The sequence below is a fragment of the Pseudophryne corroboree genome, chromosome 1, assembly GCF_028390025.1.
Source record: "Pseudophryne corroboree isolate aPseCor3 chromosome 1, aPseCor3.hap2, whole genome shotgun sequence".
NCBI classification, from domain to species: Eukaryota; Metazoa; Chordata; class Amphibia; order Anura; family Myobatrachidae; genus Pseudophryne; species Pseudophryne corroboree.
In genome coordinates this window covers 1,213,212,436-1,213,234,105 of record NC_086444.1, presented here as the reverse complement: position 1 = coordinate 1,213,234,105, position 21,670 = coordinate 1,213,212,436, and the positions used below count along the sequence as shown (strand labels likewise).

The window sequence follows — 21,670 nt, the reverse complement described above, 5'->3', positions numbered from 1 at the left end:
TCCACTTTGCCAAAGAATTACTTACAAATGTTCTATCTCTACAAAGTCAGCCTTCCGTAAACCTAACACATTTGTTTTTATGGTGTAAATTGGTTTCTGTCTTTATTCTAAACCATACTGCTTAATCCCAGGTTTTGAAACACATTTGGGGGGGTGGGCGGTGGAATGCACACACTAATTGTAAGCAATAGTGTTGCTACCATGCTTAGACTTGTAGTGCCACAAAGAATATAGAGACAATGCAGATGCACATTCTGAACCCTTAGAACACTGATAATAAAAATAAATATTATAAATTCTGCAAATTTAGCATAGAGTAAAATTGAGATCCTTAGTTAGCATAATTTTTGGCAAAAAATATGGGCCCATCTACCACAGCCAACTGACCTTTTTGGGTGGTACCCTAACAGAGCATGAGACCCCCTGGACAGCCCAATCCAACCACCCCAAGTCTTCACACTAGTCAAATGTATCAGTTTAAGTTTTAAAAAGTCTTACATTAATAAGGAGTAGCAGCTAAGTGCTAAAAGTGTTACAAAGGTGAGCAGGAGTAGTTAAAGAGCAGGATAACTTGATGAATCACTAATCATTGTGTAAAAAGTCACCATCATTTTCTGAGAGAGTAGAGTCTATGATGCGCATGTTAGCACACAGGCTTCTTGGCCTTGCAGCCCCAGCTACCATTGTCCATCTGAATAAGATGGAGCTTACTTAGCTAGCTCTCTGCTTTGAACATCACAACTAATAGTTGCAATGTTGGATCCCAGCTTGCAACATCAGCAGCAGTGCTGGCATTGCTGCTACATGCAGGAGGCATCTTTTCTACAAGATGTCTCCTGTATATCCATCCTTATATCAGACAAAAACGTGAAGCTGCTTGCAAGTAGCCTTGCATTTTCTTCCTTCTCTTTATCAGGCCCTAACACACATTTTTAGGCAAAAAGACACATAAAAGCTTCCTGACACCAGCAGATTTGCACTGTACCTGTTGTGAGAAAAGACGGCCTGTTTGGTGTGAATGCAGCCATAATGCAGGAGGACACATCTGAGTTGAATGAAAGCACACATAAGCCTCTTTCTATTTGTACAGTATATTTTGCACTGAGCACTATCTGGTTGGTGAGTGCATACAAAGTAACGAAAAGTAGAATGCTTAAGGCCATTAGCAGAATAAGTAATATTAAGTTAAATCCATCTAACATTATTTTAATAAAGTGGCATTATATAATAATTACATTACCTTGTGCATGTATTTAAGATTTTTTCTGAAACTCTCCTTGTGATTACTGGGTGCATACAAATGCATTTCATGCAGAGAATGTGCGATAGCATAGACAGCTTTATAAATTTGGTAAGCTATTCCGAAGCTTTGAGTATAGTATATAAGGTTGCCAAGGTTACGTAATTGGACACTGTTATTACATTTGTGAAGTTTTATCTTATACTCATTTGTAATGATTCTGTTCAGTAAAGATTCTGAGGTTAAGCAGTCCTTGTAAGATGCCAGAATATGCTCAAGTAAAATGTCATTTGGGCGATTGGTACGGCTAATCTCTTCTAAGAATCTCTTCAATTTCGGAATCTGTTTAGTGGGGGTTGAAAATGCAAAACCTCCATGCAAAAATGCTTTCCATTTTGCAGATAAAATTGTATGAACATTCACACTTGCTGGTAAGATGAAGGTCTTCTCCTGGCCACCAGTACATTGCTTTTCAATAAAATATATTATGGAAAATGAAACTGTACCACAAAGTACAACAACATGTGAGGTTGACTTGTTAAATACCTGTCTGCTCTTCTCTGCCTTTCTCGGTGTTATTTGCTCAAACTCAGCTGCTACTTTAATAATGTACTCAATGCAGACACCATGTAGAGAAGAGACTTTCTGTAGCTCCTGACTCTGCATTTCCCCATCATCATCATCAGAGGTCACTACACCAATCCATGTCCAGCCAAATTGTCTGAGTAACTTAATAATAACCAGGTACTGGGTCTGGTCACTGGGAAGAGTTTGGAAAAATGATGGATAGATTTTCTTGTTGGTTAGAATAGGATCTGTTGCACCATAACTAATCTAAGTGATAGAATGAGGAGAGGTTAACACCATTACTGTTGAAGCCATCAAATATGGTAGGACAGTAAAATCAGCATTATAAGATATGTACTATGAATGTGTAGTTGTGTCAGACAACAGCTGGTAAGGCTGTGGTCGATAATTATTAGCTAAATTTTTAACAAGCAGTAAATTATATTTGTAATTTGGGTTGTGCATATATTAAGATAGATAAAATTTTCAGGAGAGTGCATAAATGCAGAGGCTACAACGGTATAGCAAATGAAACATGCTTGGGATAGGAATATGAATATACATACAAAGAACTAAGGATCAAATAGGGTTAAGGTTACCAAAAGGATAAAACAAGGTGCAGACTCAAACGGCCAAGTGGTTCTTATTTGCCATCAAATTTTATGTTTCTATGCATTCAGAAAGATGCCCAAGCTGTCGAAAAATATAGCCCAAGGACAGTTCTGGAATGATGAGTTTTTGAACTACTCCTATAAGATGACAGCCCTGGACTGATCAGACTGGTGCTGGTTCATAATGTGACCACACCGGGTGCTAAGTCTGAGATGGCCACACAGATGCTTGTGTCTTAATGTTTTGCTGGTCACACATCTGTGATGTAAACGCTGGTTTACTTATAGGACTAAAAAGCATATACCTTAAAAACACTTGATACACTTTAATATTGAGCCGCTGCGGCCGCAGTAATTAACCTTTCACCTTTATATTATTCACAACTCTTACGTACACAAGGTCGCACAGTGTACGCCCTCTGCGTATGTACGCCGAAAGGGCGTAGGGACTACACAGTTTGCGTACACAGGCCTATACGCTGTTAGCACAATGCCGCAGCCCAAGTGGCTGTAAATACACTTTAATCCATAGCAAGGAAATGGAACACGACACCAATTGTAATTCAAAACTAGGTTGGGGTCTAACCCACCAACAGGTCTTTACTTGCAGGGGGTAACAATATAAACAATACAATAGAAAATAATAGAATAGTGGCTACAGTCAATGGTACATACTTGTTTAGTTTTGCCTGCGCTTCCCAGTCTGGTCCTCAGTCATCAGGGTAGATGACCTTAAGAGTCTGTGTGTGACCAGGCATGCAGCTGGCTCTTTTATACAATATTCCAAATCCTAACACAATAGATACTGTAATCTCTTTGTCCATTGGACACAGGGATGGTCATTTACAGTACAGGAGAGGTCATAGGTTGGTTTGAATAGGTGGGCGATGTCTGTTCCAGGTGCACTTGTGGGTGGTCTCCTCTGGGTTCCCGCTGCATACCAAATGTACAGTAAACAGTTAATATTTATATTCTGCTCCTGCACATAACTATTTGCAGGAGCGTGCGATCTTCTGCAAACCAACACCGGAATATTTCCCTTAATATACCCTACAGCTGGATACCAAACACCACCTTATAACCTTATTCTGTCCCCTCCTATCCTGTAAAGGTGAATCCCTTTGTTCTGATACCATTTAAACTGTTGTAACTTGCTGGTGTGATGCAGGGAGACTATGTGTACATTGTGCACTATTTGGATTAAATATGTAATGTGTTTTTATGGATTTTCCATGCAACTACAAACATTACCGTAAATACTCATACCACGCGCTAAAGCGCAGGACTGCGTGAGCGACCGTACGCAAATTGTGAATATACGCACGCACGGCAGAACAATTACACGCACGGAGACCATTGGTGTGTAGTTTGTACGTGATGTGTGTACTACAATATTTTGCGACTTCGACAGTGACTTAATGTAATTACCACTACAGGTCCCTTCCTGGTGTACAGCTGTGAAAGATACTGCATTGTCATAAATTCTATCCAGACTAAATCTCCCTCTTTTATATGTGTTTGTCATAATGCACAGATTGCTCATAATCCAGTTGTATTAGTTCATTAGCATTGCAAAAGATTTACTATCTTAATACTTGGACAGCGAGTATGATGTGGCAGGAAGCAGTCAGAATGGACACATCAGCACAAGAGATGGAATCCGTTGTTTTAAACCAGTGTGCAATGGGTGAATGACACTATTACCTGAACCAGTGCATTCTGGGTAAAGCTATATAAGCCATAACAAGGCTAAAGCCAGGGCTCTTTGACCATTACTCTTTTTGACCCATACATTCTACACCTGGAATTCTTTATTGGACACACTGTAAGGTAGCTATTTCCTGTGAAAACACTGCATTTATCTGCCTAGTTATGTTCTGCTTGCATTATACAGATGGAGCCATGCTAATTGTGGCTCTGTCTGCGACTAGGTGAGCCTGGCGAGGCACACCGTAGGGAAAAAAGGGGCACGCGTGCTTCGTAGATGCACACATGCCCCAATCAAAGTGAAAGGGAGTGTCTCTGTGCGAGATATATATATATATATATATATATATATATGTGTATGTATGTATTAGAGATGTGCAGGTTCAGATTTATTTGGTTTTCAATGCAAGAATTAATGCGTTTGAATTTTTCCCGATTTTTATTATTAGCTAACCAAAACACGTGACATCCGAGAAACAATAAGATGCCGTTTTGAGATCCGGGTAAACCCGGATAAATCTGAATGTGCACATCTCAGGTAGCCCCTAAAGAAAACCACATTTGGTTGAAAAAGCTGTCAGGCAGCAGCTGTAAGTCTGTCTATTATGAAATCCCTTTCAGGAATAAACACATTGGGGTATATGCAATTGCGGTCGAATTCCCGAAATTGTCGAATTTCGGGTCATTTTCGCCCAAAAAAAAAATTTGCCTATGCAATTCAGTGCTTTCCGACCAAAAAACGGACTTTCAAAATTCGACTTTTTGAAATTCGAATTTTTGCAAATTCGACTTTTCTGCAATGATACACGTGCTGCAATTCGACCAAAGCATATTCAATTCAAGTTTGGAAATTCGACAGCAGTGCTTTTAGACAGCAAATTCGTCATTTTCAATCCGCCACACTTTGGAGGGTGAAAACAATAAAAAAAATTTAAACATGTTTTTTTTGGTGTTTTTTTTTTAGGAATAGCATATCTATTTATATTAGAAGGGATTAGGTACTTTTTTTTTTTTTTTGGACGCACAAATATTATTTATATATTTTTTTAAATATTATTTTTTTTTATTTTATTTTTTATTGCTGGAACGGTAAAATCCTAAAAAAAAATGGCGTGGGGTCCCCCCTCCAAAGCATAACCAGCCTCGGGCTCTTCGAGCTGGTCCTGGTTCTAAAAATGCGGGGAAAAAATGGACAGGGGATCCCCCGTATTTTTAAAACCAGCACCGGGCTCTGCGCCTGGTGCTGGTGCCAAAAATACGGGGGACAAAAAGAGTAGGGGTCCCCCGTATTTTTAACACCAGCATCGGGCTCCACTAGCTGGACAGATAATGCCACAGCCGGGGGTCACTTTTATGCCGTGCCCTGCGGCCGTGGCATTAACTACCCAACTAGTCACCCCTGGCCGGGGTACCCTGGGGGAGTGGGGACCCCTTCAATCAAGGGGTCCCCCCCCCAGCCACCCAAGGGCCAGGGGTGAAGCCCGAGGCTGTCCCCCCCATCCAATGGGCTGCGGATGGGGGGGCTGATAGCCTTTTGTGATAATGAAAAGAATATTGTTTTTTCCAGCAGTACTACAAGTCCCAGCAAGCCTCCCCCGCAAGCTGGTACTTGGAGAACCACAAGTACCAGCATGCGGGAGAAAACGGGCCCGCTGGTACCTGTAGTACTACTGGGAAAAAAATACCCAAATAAAAACAGGACACACACACCTTGATAGTAAAACTTTATTACACACTGCTTCACCCCTGGCCCTTGGGTGGTTGGGGGGGGGACCCCTTGATTGAAGGGGTCCCCACTCCCCCAGGGTACCCCGGCCAGGGGTGACTAGTTGGGTAGTTAATGCCACGGCCGCAGGGCACGGCATAAAAGTGACCCCCGGCTGTGGCATTATCTGTCCAGCTAGTGGAGCCCTATGCTGGTGTTAAAAATACGGGGGACCCCTACTCTTTTTGTCTCCCGTATTTTTGGCACCAGCACCAGGCGCAGAGCCCGGTGCTGGTTTTAAAAATACGGGGGATCCCTGCCCAATTTTTCCCCGCATTTTTAGAACCAGGACCAGCTCGAAGAGCCCGAGGCTGGTTATGCTTTGGAGGGGGGACCCCACGCCATTTTTTTTCCGGGTTTTTCCCGTTTTTTCCCGTTTTTTAAAATCGCGGCAAAATCCGCCAAATCGGCCGATTTTCGCCCGCGGTTCTGGCGAATCCGTTTTTCATTGAATATGGTGAATTCCGGCAGCCACCTTCCGGAATTCACCTGTCGAATTAAGTCGAATTAAAAAACGGCGAAAAATTGCCGCGATTCGCCGTGAATTGCATATACCCCATTGTTTCTTTCATCTAGAACACGAGTGCTGGAATTTTTTCTTTTTCTATGGCCTGGTAAAAGTAAGTGTGATTACAGTATTTTTTACCCTGCACCACCAATTTTTCTTTTTCATTTTCTTCTGTCTGAGTGCTGTCTCACCTGCTTCATATATATATATATATATATATATATACCACTCCAAAGAAGAACGGCACTGGAGGCAATGAGTTCACAAATAATGCTGTGTATTTAAAAGCGACAGCTGTTTCAGGGCAATGGCCCTTTCCTCAAGCAGCAACAACACCAAATGCTGGACAAAACAAACATATAACACTTACCCCACCTAAATACCCACTGTTGTGTATGCTATAGTTTGCCCATGTGGTTTGTACTACATAGGGCAGACTACACGCAAGTTTAGTGAACGCATGGCAGCACACCGCTCTGCCATCAAGTTGACCCTGGAAGGTAAACCCGTAGATCAGCCAGTGGCCCGGCACTTTAAGACCGCGGGCCACCCCTTGAGCTCTTTGAAATATTTTGGCATAGAACATGTACCATTGTCCATGAGGGGAGGGGATAGGGCCAGGGTCCTACTGGAAAAGGAAACCCGTTGGATCTTGAAGTTGGATACATTCTGGCCTCGTGGCCTTAACTATAAACTTAATTGGAATGTGTTTGGCTAGGCAGTCTTGTCTATAGCTAAGCATTTCACATTAACATAGTAGTATTGGTGTCTGAACCCATGTAGTGTTTATGAGCCCATTTCAGCATACATAATCTTTATCAATATGCGGGCTGTTATTTTGGCTATATCTACCACTCTGCTTGTGTAAGCTTATTTTCACAGTTTGGGGCCGCCTGGGTGACAGAGCAGGGACTAGATAGGCTCCCTGTTTGTGGGTCTGGGGATCTGATTTTTTCTTAGTTTGTAACCACACTCTTGCTGTATATAATGTTGTATATGTTTGTACTCTCTCTGCTACTGTATGTGATATTTATGTGTATTGCTAATTGTCTCTGTTTAGGCGGAGGTGCACTAGGTCATCTCCCTCCCTCTCTGATCGTTGGTGCCCGGGCTGAGGAGGAAGCAGGGCCAGCCCCCTGTGAGACGCAGCAGTGAAGTGGTGAACCGCAAGTAGCAGGTCCCCATGACAACGGGTGACGCGTTCACCGGAAGTGACCCGGCATCTTCATTTCTGGAAGCAGGGACGCGTGGAGAGGATACGGCGGTGAGCGCCTCAGTGGGTATTTAGGTGGGGTAAGTGTTGTATTTTTGATTTGTCCAGCATTTGGTGTTGTTGCTGCTTGAGGAAAGGGCTATTGCCCTGAAATAGCTGTCGCTTTTAAATACACAGCATTATTTCTGCACTCATTGCCTCCAGTGCCGTTCTTATTTGGAGTGGTGCATTGACTTTTTGAACGTGGCACGGAGGCTGGTTGTGGCGTTTAACCTTGTGAGTGCCGACTGCCTTGTCTGTATATATATATATATATATATATATATAGTGCATGTGTATGAATATGCACTCATCACTGTACTTTTAAAAGGTGAGGGTGAGTTCCGTAGAGGATAACAATACAGAAGAAAAAAAACTGCGGCACTCCAAAGTGTATCCAAAAGGCAGTATAACTTGACCTTGAAAAAGGTCCATGCTAGGACCAAAGCATCGACCTCTACACTGGGTTAAGTGAGTTACTTTTAATAGTGTATCTTTCTACAAGCAAGTCTGGTGAGTGCTTCCCAATATAAAATTTAATATATATATATATATATATATATATATACACACACACACACACACAAACAGAAGAACAAAAACTGCAGAACTTATGAATACACGTAGAATGATCTTTTCGTAAACAATGTCATACATTGTTATACGCTCGGCAGATGAAGGTGATGCTATTGTGGAACAGAATCTTATGGACTATAAGGCTGAAATTGACCGTCAACTGGCAGACACCACTAATTATCAAAAACTGGGAGGTGATCATACTTTGCAATATCAACTTGAACTAGTTGAGATCTTAATACAAGCCAAAACCAAAGAAGTTCAATTTGGTGCCGCACAGGACTATTATTGATAATTTCTATAACGGGCTCTTATAAGATATGTCCCTTGTAAAATAACAGTACATATACATAAGAGATGCCTTAGATAGGTATCCAAGGAATTAGTGTTGTTGGTGGTGCACCCAGAGTCAATGGTACGTGTTGATGTGTCAGAGGAGAAAAGAGAGACTCTGTGTTGGGGCACTCTTAGTAATAAAATGTAACTTTTAATTAATTAATGATAAAGTATTGTACATAGACAAACACACATAATGACATACTAAGGAAGGTTGCAGGGTTTTACCTTCCACATCTGATATCATAAAGTCTTAATCAAAAACTGGAGGTAAATGTTCTCCAAGAACTAAGTGTTCTAGGTGTCAGTAATACCTGAGGTGAAAATATCAGAAATATAATTTCAAACAAATGACAGAAAAAATTCAAATATAGGAAACAGTGGCATATATCAAAATAATTTCTACTGTAAGAATAGTCCAATATTCTTATACCAACTGTAATAAACACCCCTGGTATGAACTAATAGCTGTTTGTAGATCTGTAATCAAAATTATATAATCTAAAGCTATTTTGCTGTATATTTCTCTGTGGTCAGAGAGTCTGAAGTCAGAGTAGATGGATAGAGGAAATGGGTAAGGTCAAAGGTTGCTCCAACACTTCTGCTTTTCACATAGGATAAGGAGTGTTTTTTACTGCACCCAATATTCCCTAGGGGTCTCCCATCTAGGTACTAATAGGGCTTATCACTGCTTTGCTTCCAAGATCAGGTGAGATTGGGCGTGGCCAGTGAAATATGGCAGTAATAGCTCCAGGTTTGTAAATGAGAGAGTGTATGGTTATTGGCGCATACCAAGAAAAGTAGTACTTCTGCTGTCCAAAAATTATGCACAGGTTCTCTGTTACCTTGGCATTGCAGAGAGATAATTAGCTGGCATTAGGATGAGATAGTACTGAATAGGATTTGATAAAAAGACAGTTATAGGTTCAGGGTCCGTCTTCTGCTGTCCACTGTCATATAGGAATATAGCGGACAGTGGATGAGAGAGGCGGGTTGCCTTGGCCTATTGAAAATAAGCTTAAAGATAGGAAAATGGATGAGACTGGTATGGGTACAATGTAAGGAGTATTGGTGACCCAATTGGTAACCAGTACTGTCTATACAATTCAGATATAGTGTATCTACTATGAGAAGTAGTTATACGTGGAAGCACAAAGATTGATAATGAAAAATGTATCTAATCAACCAATTATTAGAATAATTATTATAGCTTAAATATTAAGAGGAGTGAGTATACACGAAAAAGTTTTGAAGCAAGATATATATTCTAGTAATATTCAACATGTGTCAATAGTTCAAACAGTTTGTAGTGTTGTTATTGATGTAAATATATGACAGTTCCTGAGAACATTGAATTTATACTAATATATATATAAGTAATGCATAGTTGCTTCAGAGAAGGTTTTTTTAAATATGCGAGAAATAGCAGTATGTGCAGAAATATATATGCTTCAGATAAGAAAATAAGTCTCTGAACTTATAGGAGAATCATTAAAAAATAAAAACAAATGTGTTGAACAAATGCGCTACCTAAACAATGCTGCCTGTTTACTAAATAACAGAATCCTCATCAAATTCCAAAAAAGGCACAGTAGAATATAAATTTAGTAAATGGGCGCAATGATTCATGAATCATTGCGTCCATTTACTAAATTTATATTCTACTGTGCCTTTATAGGAGAATCATAGCAATAAGAAATTAAGAAAAATTATAAACAATTTTTCAGCCCTAATGGGCATATATACGATACCAGGAGGTAAGTGGGCTGAACTGTGCACCGTTCAACACCACTGTCCACAGACAGCCATTTCACCTGGAGGTGGCTTGTTCACTGTGAACAATACTATACTATACTGTATATCTTCTGAGAGTTAGTTTTCTCTAAAATTCTTACCCCATAGGGATGGCTAGCAAGAGGTCCTTGGCTGTTTTAGTGATAATGTGATTGTAATTAGTAGAAGGGGTCACAAAAAAAAAAAAAAAACAGTCAAGCACATGCAATACTACGGTGAGTATTACAGGTTACATAGTTACATACTGTAGTTACACAGTCAGTGAGGTTGAAAAAGAGGCAAAATGCCCATTCGGTTCAACCTGTATTCTACATTAATCTGTTCATATTATCATGCGCCTCCTGAAGTAATGGTTTAGTACCAATTGACAGCTATGATTCTTACCACTCCCAGATAATTTAATGTCAATATGTTAAATTCTATAACCCTGGATACATTTTCCAGTTAGAAACTTGTCCAATCCATTTTTAATGCATTTACAGAGTCTGGCATTATTACCTTTTCCGGCAGGGAGTTCCAAATCTTTATTGCCCTTTACCGTGAAGAAACCTTTCCTATGTTGTGTACATAATTTTCTCTTCTCTATCCTCAGCGAGTGCCTACACATCCTATACAGAGTTCTTTTATTAAACAAATCCGCTGCTAGATCCTTGTAATGACCCTTTACATATTTGAAGATATTAATAATATCTCCTCTTAGTCGCATCTTTTCTAGTGTATACATATTTAATCTAGCAAGCCTTTCCAGATACTCCAGCGACTCTAACCCTTTAATCAATTTAGTAGCTCTTCTTTGAACTCTTTCTAGTTCCCTGATATCTTTTTTATAATACGGTGCCCAGAACTGAACACAATATTCCAGGTGCAGACGTACCAATGATTTGCACAGCACCAGTATTACATCCTCGTCCCTTGTCTCAATGCCCCGTTTAATGCAAGTAAGCACTTTACTTGCTTTCTTTGCTGCAATTTGACATTATGTACTGTTATTAAGCCTATTATTTATGAGCACCCCCAAATCTTTTTCCACTATAGTTACCCCTATATTTTTTCCATCTAAAGTGTAGGATGCGAGTGTGTTTTTTGTCCCAAAATGTATAACTTTGCATTTTTCTATATTGAACCTCATTTTTCATTTAGACGCCCAGGTTTCCAGTTTAACTAAGTCATTCTGTAGAGACTCCACATCGCCTTCTGAATTAATTACTGTACCTTACACAGTTTAGTATCATCTGCAAAGATTGACACTGTGCTTTCCAGGCCTATTCCTAGATCATTGATAAATATAGTAAACAGCAGTGTGCCAAGAACGGACCCTTGTGGTATTCCGCTGACTACTGGTGATCAGCTGGAGAACATCCCATTGACCACTACTCGTTGTACTCTGTTATCCAGCCAGTTACTTATCCATGTACAAATAGTATATCCTAGGCCAAGTTTCCTTAATTTGTTGATCAGTCTCCTATGAGGCATTGTATCAAAATCTAAATACACCACGTCCACTGCTTTTCCCTGGTCAAAATTCTTGCTCACTTCCTCATAGAAGCTAATTAAGTAAGTTTGACATTATCTGTTCCTTACAAACACTTGCTGACTTTTGCTAATAAACTTAGTAGCCTGTAGGTTCTACTCTATCCTATACCTCAAAATGCCTTCCAATATTTTACCCACTATAGAGGTTAAACTAACTGGTCTATAGTTTTGAGGATTATTTTTAGTTGCCTTTTTATATAAATGCACTACCACAGCTATGCGCCAATCATTTGGTACCATGCCTGATCTAATTGAACTATGGAAAATCAAGTATAGGGGTTTTGCTAGCTCCATAATAACCCTCGGATGAAATCCATCTGGGCCTGATGATTTATTAATCTTTACGTTGCTTAGTCTCTCCAGGACTACTTCCTCACTTAAAAAAGTATCAAGCCAAGAGTCATTACCTTCACTGTCATTATGCACTACTGTCACCGGCTCATCCTCCCTGGTGAATAGTGAGGAAACAAATTGTTCAATATTTCCACTTTTCATTTGTCATTATTTATTAAAGCTTCCCATTCATCTTTAATGGGCCTACAATCTCCTTCTTCAACCTTTTACTGTTTATATATTTATAAAACTTTTCAGGATTGGTTTACCCTTTATATCGATTTGCTTTTCATTTACAATTTTAGCTGATCTTATTACTTTTTTGCACCTTTTATTGCATTCCTTGTAATACCGAAATGACTCCTCCCCTCCGTTAGATTTGAACGTTTTGAAAGCACGTCTCTTAATAGCCATTGCTTCCTTGACCTACTTATTAAGCCACATTGGTTTGTGTTTAGTACTCCTGCATTTACTACTCATGGGAATGAATTTGTGAATATTGCTTTCAAGCAACCCTTTTAAAGCATCCCACATTTCCTATGTGTCCTTGCCATGAAACAAAACTTCCCAGTCAGTGTCATTTAGTGCCCGTCTCAGCATATTGAAGTTAGCTTTTCTAAACTTAAATGTTTTGGTTGCTCCCTTATAGCTATGTTTCTTGAAACTGATGTTGAATGTGATCATATAGTGATCGCTGTTTGCCAAGGTCTCCCCAACTTTAGTGTTTGATATAATATCTGCATTATTGGTAATTACTAGGTCCAGAATAGTTTTACCTCTAGTTGGGTCCTCGACTAATTGAGTCAATAAATTGTTCCTTCAATGTATTTAAAAACCTGCTGCTCCTAGTTTTTATACATAAATCATTACTCCAATTTATATCAGGATAGTTAAAGTCCCTAACACTAGGATGTCCCCCATTCCCTCTGCTTTTTCAATTTGCTGTAAGAGTTGTTCCTCCTCATGTATGCTAATATCTGGTTGCTTGTAGCATGTGCCAATTAGAGATGAGCGCCGGAAATTTTTCGGGTTTTGTGTTTTGGTTTTGGGTTCGGTTCCGCGGCCGTGTTTTGGGTTCGACCGCGTTTTGGCAAAACCTCACCGAAATTTTTTTGTCGGATTCGGGTGTGTTTTGGATTCGGGTGTTTTTTTCAAAAAACCCTAAAAAACAGCTTAAATCATAGAATTTGGGGGTAATTTTGATCCCAAAGTATTATTAACCTCAAAAAACATAATTTACACTCATTTTCAGCCTATTCTGAACACATCACACCTCACAATATTATTTTTAGTCCTAAAATTTGCACCGAGGTCGCTGTGTGAGTAAGATAAGCGACCCTAGTGGCCGACACAAACACCGGGCCCATCTAGGAGTGGCACTGCAGTGTCACGCAGGATGTCCCTTCCAAAAAACCCTCCCCAAACAGCACATGACGCAAAGAAAAAAAGAGGCGCAATGAGGTAGCTGTGTGAGTAAGATTAGCGACCCTAGTGGCCGACACAAACACCGGGCCCATCTAGGAGTGGCACTGCAGTGTCACGCAGGATGTCCCTTCCAAAAAACCCTCCCCAAACAGCACATGACGCAAAGAAAAAAAGAGGCGCAATGAGGTAGCTGACTGTGTGAGAAAGATAAGCGACCCTAGTGGCCGACACAAACACCGGGCCCATCTAGGAGTGGCACTGCAGTGTCACGCAGGATGTCCCTTCCAAAAAACCCTCCCCAAACAGCACATGACGCAAAGAAAAAAAGAGGCGCAATGAGGTAGCTGACTGTGTGAGAAAGATAAGCGACCCTAGTGGCCGACACAAACACCGGGCCCATCTAGGAGTGGCACTGCAGTGTCACGCAGGATGTCCCTTCCAAAAAACCCTCCCCAAACAGCACATGACGCAAAGAAAAAAAGAGGCGCAATGAGGTAGCTGACTGTGTGAGAAAGATAAGCGACCCTAGTGGCCGACACAAACACCGGGCCCATCTAGGAGTGGCACTGCAGTGTCACGCAGGATGTCCCTTCCAAAAAACCCTCCCCAAACAGCACATGACGCAAAGAAAAAAAGAGGCGCAATGAGGTAGCTGTGTGAGAAAGATAAGCGACCCTAGTGGCCGACACAAACACCGGGCCCATCTAGGAGTGGCACTGCAGTGTCACGCAGGATGTCCCTTCCAAAAAACCCTCCCCAAACAGCACATGACGCAAAGAAAAAAAGAGGCGCAATGAGGTAGCTGTGTGAGTAAGATTAGCGACCCTAGTGGCCGACACAAACACCGGGCCCATCTAGGAGTGGCACTGCAGTGTCACGCAGGATGGCCCTTCCAAAAAACCCTCCCCAAACAGCACATGACGCAAAGAAAAAAAGAGGCGCAATGAGGTAGCTGACTGTGTGAGTAAGATTAGCGACCCTAGTGGCCGACACAAACACCGGGCCCATCTAGGAGTGGCACTGCAGTGTCACGCAGGATGTCCCTTCCAAAAAACCCTCCCCAAACAGCACATGACGCAAAGAAAAAAAGAGGCGCAATGAGGTAGCTGTGTGAGTAAGATTAGCGACCCTAGTGGCCGACACAAACACCGGGCCCATCTAGGAGTGGCACTGCAGTGTCACGCAGGATGTCCCTTCCAAAAAACCCTCCCCAATCAGCACATGATGCAAAGAAAAAGAAAAGAAAAAAGAGGTGCAAGATGGAATTATCCTTGGGCCCTCCCACCCACCCTTATGTTGTATAAACAAAACAGGACATGCACACTTTAACCAACCCATCATTTCAGTGACAGGGTCTGTCACACGACTGTGACTGATATGACGGGTTGGTTTGGACCCCCCCCAAAAAAGAAGCAATTAATCTCTCCTTGCACAAACTGGATCTACAGAGGCAAGATGTCCACCTCATCTTCACCCTCCGATATATCACCGTGTACATCCCCCTCCTCACAGATTATCAATTCGTCCCCACTGGAATCCACCATCTCAGCTCCCTGTGTACTTTGTGGAGGCAATTGCTGCTGGTCAATGTCTCCGCGGAGGAATTGATTATAATTCATTTTAATGAACATCATCTTCTCCACATTTTCTGGATGTAACCTCGTACGCCGATTGCTGACAAGGTGAGCGGCGGCACTAAACACTCTTTCGGAGTACACACTTGTGGGAGGGCAACTTAGGTAGAATAAAGCCAGTTTGTGCAAGGGCCTCCAAATTGCCTCTTTTTCCTGCCAGTATAAGTACGGACTGTGTGACGTGCCTACTTGGATGCGGTCACTCATATAATCCTCCACCATTCTATCAATGTTGAGAGAATCATATGCAGTGACAGTAGACGACATGTCCGTAATCGTTGTCAGGTCCTTCAGTCCGGACCAGATGTCAGCATCAGCAGTCGCTCCAGACTGCCCTGCATCACCGCCAGCGGGTGGGCTCGGAATTCTGAGCCTTTTCCTCGCACCCCCAGTTGCGGGAGAATGTGAAGGAGGAGATGTTGACAGGTCGCGTTCCGCTTGACTTGACAATTTTGTCACCAGCAGGTCTTTCAACCCCAGCAGACTTGTGTCTGCCGGAAAGAGATATCCAAGGTAGGCTTTAAATCTAGGATCGAGCACGGTGGCCAAAATGTAGTGCTCTGATTTCAACAGATTGACCACCCGTGAATCCTTGTTAAGCGAATTAAGGGCTCCATCCACAAGTCCCACATGCCTAGCGGAATCGCTCCGTGTTAGCTCCTCCTTCAATGTCTCCAGCTTCTTCTGCAAAAGCCTGATGAGGGGAATGACCTGACTCAGGCTGGCAGTGTCTGAACTGACTTCACGTGTGGCAAGTTCAAAGGGCATCAGAACCTTGCACAACGTTGAAATCATTCTCCACTGCACTTGAGACAGGTGCATTCCATCTCCTATATCGTGCTCAATTGTATAGGCTTGAATGGCCTTTTGCTGCTCCTCCAACCTCTGAAGCATATAGAGGGTTGAATTCCACCTCGTTACCACTTCTTGCTTCAGATGATGGCAGGGCAGGTTCAGTAGTTTTTGGTGGTGCTCCAGTCTTCTGTACGTGGTGCCTGTACGCCGAAAGTGTCCCGCAATTTTTCTGGCCACCGACAGCATCTCTTGCACGCCCCTGTCGTTTTTTAAAAAATTCTGCACCACCAAATTCAAGGTATGTGCAAAACATGGGACGTGCTGGAATTTGCCCATATTTAATGCACACACAATATTGCTGGCGTTGTCCGATGCCACAAATCCACAGGAGAGTCCAATTGGGGTAAGCCATTCCGCGATGATCTTCCTCAGTTGCCGTAAGAGGTTTTCAGCTGTGTGCGTATTCTGGAAAGCGGTGATACAAAGCGTAGCCTGCCTAGGAAAGAGTTGGCGTTTGCGAGATGCTGCTACTGGTGCCGCCGCTGCTGTTCTTGCGGCGGGAGTCCATACATCTACCCAGTGGGCTGTCACAGTCATATAGTCCTGACCCTGCCCTGCTCCACTTGTCCACATGTCCGTGGTTAAGTGGACATTGGGTACAACTGAATTTTTTAGGACACTGGTGAGTCTTTTTCTGACGTCCGTGTACATTCTCGGTATCGCCTGCCTAGAGAAGTGGAACCTAGATGGTATTTGGTAACGGGGGCACACTGCCTCAATAAATTGTCTAGTTCCCTGTGAACTAACGGCGGATACCGGACGCACGTCTAACACCAACATAGTTGTCAAGGACTCAGTTATCCGCTTTGCAGTAGGATGACTGCTGTGATATTTCATCTTCCTCGCAAAGGACTGTTGAACAGTCAATTGCTTACTGGAAGTAGTACAAGTGGGCTTACGACTTCCCCTCTGGGATGACCATCGACTCCCAGCGGCAACAACAGCAGCGCCAGCAGCAGTAGGCGTTACACGCAAGGATGCATCGGAGGAATCCCAGGCAGGAGAGGACTCGTCAGACTTGCCAGTGACATGGCCTGCAGGACTATTGGCATTCCTGGGGAAGGAGGAAATTGACACTGAGGGAGTTGTTGGGGTGGTTTGCGTGAGCTTGGTTACAAGAGGAAGGGATTTACTGGTCAGTGGACTGCTTCCGCTGTCACCCAAAGTTTTTGAACTTGTCACTGACTTATTATGAATGCGCTGCAGGTGACGTATAAGGGAGGATGTTCCGAGGTGGTTAACGTCCTTACCCCTACTTATTACAGCTTGACAAAGGGAACACACGGCTTGACACCTGTTGTCCGCATTTCTGGTGAAATACCTCCACACCGAAGAGCTGATTTTTTTGGTATTTTCACCTGGCATGTCAACGGCCATATTCCTCCCACGGACAACAGGTGTCTCCCCGGGTGCCTGACTTAAACAAACCACCTCACCATCAGAATCCTCCTGGTCAATTTCCTCCCCAGCGCCAGCAACACCCATATCCTCCTCATCCTGGTGTACTTCAACACTGACATCTTCAATCTGACTATCAGGAACTGGACTGCGGGTGCTCCTTCCAGCACTTGCAGGGGGCATGCAAATAGTGGAAGGCGCATGCTCTTCACGTCCAGTGTTGGGAAGGTCAGGCATCGCAAACGACACAATTGGACTCTCCTTGTGGATTTGGGATTTCAAAGAACGCACAGTTCTTTGCGGTGCTTTTGCCAGCTTGAGTCTTTTCAGTTTTCTAGCGAGAGGCTGAGTGCTTCCATCCTCATGTGAAGCTGAACCACTAGCCATGAACATAGGCCAGGGCCTCAGCCGTTCCTTGCCACTCCGTGTGGTAAATGGCATATTGGCAAGTTTACGCTTCTCCTCCGACAATTTTATTTTAGGTTTTGGAGTCCTTTTTTTTCTGATATTTGGTGTTTTGGATTTGACATGCTCTGTACTATGACATTGGGCATCGGCCTTGGCAGACGACGTTGCTGGCATTTCATCGTCTCGGCCATGACTAGTGGCAGCAGCTTCAGCACGAGGTGGAAGTGGATCTTGATCTTTCCCTAATTTTGGAACCTCAACTTTTTTGTTCTCCATATTTTATAGGCAGAACTAAAAGGCACCTCAGGTAAACAATGGAGATGGATGGATTGGATACTAGTATACAATTATGGACGGACTGCCACGGTTAGGTGGTATAAAAAAACCACGGTTAGGTGGTATATATTATAATAATAATACAATTATGGATGGACGGACTGCCTGCCGACTGCCGACACAGAGGTAGCCACAGCCGTGAACTACCGCACTGTACACTGGTTGATAAAGAGATAGTAGTATACTCGTAACAACTAGTATGACACTATGACGACGGTATAAAGAATGAAAAAAAAACCACGGTTAGGTGGTATATATTATAATAATAATACAATTATGGATGGACGGACTGCCTGCCGACTGCCGACACAGAGGTAGCCACAGCCGTGAACTACCGCACTGTACACTGGTTGATAAAGAGATAGTAGTATACTCGTAACAACTAGTATGACACTATGACGACGGTATAAAGAATGAAAAAAAAACCACGGTTAGGTGGTATATATTATAATAATAATACAATTATGGATGGACGGACTGCCTGCCGACTGCCGACACAGAGGTAGCCACAGCCGTGAACTACCGCACTGTACACTGGTTGATAAAGAGATAGTAGTATACTCGTAACAACTAGTATGACACTATGACGACGGTATAAAGAATGAAAAAAAAACCACGGTTAGGTGGTATATATTATAATAATAATACAATTATGGATGGACGGACTGCCTGCCGACTGCCGACACAGAGGTAGCCACAGCCGTGAACTACCGCACTGTACACTGGTTGATTAAGAGATAGTAGTATACTCGTAACAACTAGTATGACACTATGACGACGGTATAAAGAAAGAAAAAAAAATACCACAGTTAGGTGGTATATATTATAATAATAATACAATTATGGATGGACGGACTGCCTGCCGACTGCCGACACAGAGGTAGCCACAGCCGTGAACTACCGCACTGTACACTGGTTGATAAAGAGATAGTAGTATACTCGTAACAACTAGTATGACACTATGACGACGGTATAAAGAATGAAAAAAAAACCACGGTTAGGTGGTATATATTATAATAATAATACAATTATGGATGGACGGACTGCCTGCCGACTGCCGACACAGAGGTAGCCACAGCCGTGAACTACCGCACTGTACACTGGTTGATAAAGAGATAGTAGTATACTCGTAACAACTAGTATGACACTATGACGACGGTATAAAGAATGAAAAAAAAACCACGGTTAGGTGGTATATATTATAATAATAATACAATTATGGATGGACGGACTGCCTGCCGACTGCCGACACAGAGGTAGCCACAGCCGTGAACTACCGCACTGTACACTGGTTGATAAAGAGATAGTAGTATACTCGTAACAACTAGTATGACACTATGACGGTATAAAGAATGAAAAAAAAACCACGGTTAGGTGGTATATATTATAATAATAATACAATTATGGATGGACGGACTGCCTGCCGACTGCCGACACAGAGGTAGCCACAGCCGTGAACTACCGCACTGTACACTGGTTGATAAAGAGATAGTAGTATACTCGTAACAACTAGTATGACACTATGACGACGGTATAAAGAAAGAAAAAAAAATACCACGGTTAGGTGGTATATATTGTAATACAATTATGGATGGACGGACTGCCTGCCGAGTTCCGACTGCCGACACAGAGGTAGCCACAGCCGTGAACTACCGCACTGTACTGTGTCTGCTGCTAATATAGACTGGTTGATAAAGAGATAGTATACAATACATACAACAATATACTACTATACTGGTGGCCAGGCACTGGTCACCACTAGTCACACTGGCAGTGGCACTCCTGCAGCAAAAGTGTGCACTGTTTAATTTTAAATTAATATAATATTATGTACTCCTGGGGGCTCCTGCTATAACAACCTGCAGTGCTCCCCAGTCTCCCCCACAATTATTATAAGCTTTGCCTTTTATACATTGATGTGCAGCACACTGGGCTGAGCTGAGTGCACACAGACTGAGTCACACTGTGTGACTGGCTGCTGCTGTGTATCGTTTTTTTTCAGGCAGAGAACGGATATAGCAGAGAACGGATATATTATATTAAAATAAATAAAAGTTAACTAACAACAACTGCACTGGTCACTGTGGTAAACTCTGTCTGACTCTGCACAATCTCTCTCTCTCTTCTAATCTAATTTCTAATGGAGAGGACGCCAGCCACGTCCTCTCCCTATCAATCTCAATGCACGTGTGAAAATGGCGGCGACGCGCGGCTCCTTATATAGAATCCGAGTCTCGCGATAGAATCCGAGCCTCGCGAGAATCCGACAGCGTCATGATGACGTTCGGGCGCGCTCGGGTTAACCGAGCAAGGCGGGAGGATCCGAGTCTGCTCGGACCCGTGAAAAAAACATGAAGTTCGTGCGGGTTCGGTTTCAGAGAAACCGAACCCGCTCATCTCTAGTGCCAATGACTAGTTTCTTTGCTTCAGTGCCCTCACTTGTGATCTCAACCCATAGCGACTTCACGTTATCTACAGCCCCCTCATAAATGGTTTAAGAGATGGTTTAAAGAAGAGACATACTCTTTCCTCCTTTTTGATAGCCCTATCCCTCCTAAAAAGAGAATATCCCTCCAAAAATGCAATCCAGTCATGAGTGTTGTCCCACCATGTTTCCATATTACCTATAATATTGTACTGAGACTTTGATACAAGCCATTCTAATTCCCCCCTTTTATCTGATAGGCTTCTTGCATTTGAAAGCATACATTTTAGCTTAGTATTTCCCTTGATGGTTTGTTTTAATGGTATCTTATCAATATTTATAAGTGCCTTTTTAGAATTACTCTTACTGACTGTTAATCTCCTCCCTCCCTTTCCACCCCATCATACTTAATACAGCCTTCCTCACTACTATCACTGTTTTAACTAATAAGACTTTATATACTCCTCCCCCTGATGTTAGTATTTTCCCTTATGCTATGGACATCATTTTCAATATACTGTATTGTTGTGCAATAATCATCAGTAGCTAATAAATTTGGAATATCTTGGGTAATACCAGTGTCAGTAATTCCAGTGTCAATAACCATGCAGATACCATTGCCCTTGCTGGCTGATCTTTCACTCCCCCCTTCTCCTTCTCCAAATTATTCACTACCCCCATCCTTACTGATCTTTCTGTTTGTCCCATAGCTTCCAGCTAAACCCTCCCCCCATGCTCCTAGTTTAAAAGCTCCTCCAACCTTCTAACTATCCTACCCCCCAGCACTGCACATTCAGGTGCAATCCATCGTGACAAAAAATATGATGCTGGACTGAGAAGTCTGCCCAGTGTTCCAAAAACACAAACCCCTACTTCCTACACCAGTCTCTAAGCCACACATTTACCTCCCTAATCTCCCTCTGTCTCCCTGGGCTAGTGCGTGGCACTGGCAATATCTCAGAGAATA

The 21,670-nt window shown here is 42.5% G+C and overlaps 1 protein-coding gene and 1 pseudogene across 1 annotated transcript in view; both read right to left on the bottom strand.

The window, feature by feature from the left end:
* Positions 1–21,670, bottom strand: part of LOC135051739 (vomeronasal type-2 receptor 26-like) — a 120,309-nt gene that overhangs the window by 62,511 nt on the left and 36,128 nt on the right. The window contains exon 5 of the mRNA XM_063957405.1: positions 1,241–2,074. Coding sequence (XP_063813475.1) covers positions 1,241–2,074 — 834 coding nt within the window. The remainder of the gene's footprint in view (positions 1–1,240; positions 2,075–21,670) is intronic.
* LOC134938704 (5S ribosomal RNA) lies at positions 9,191–9,309 on the bottom strand (annotated as a pseudogene).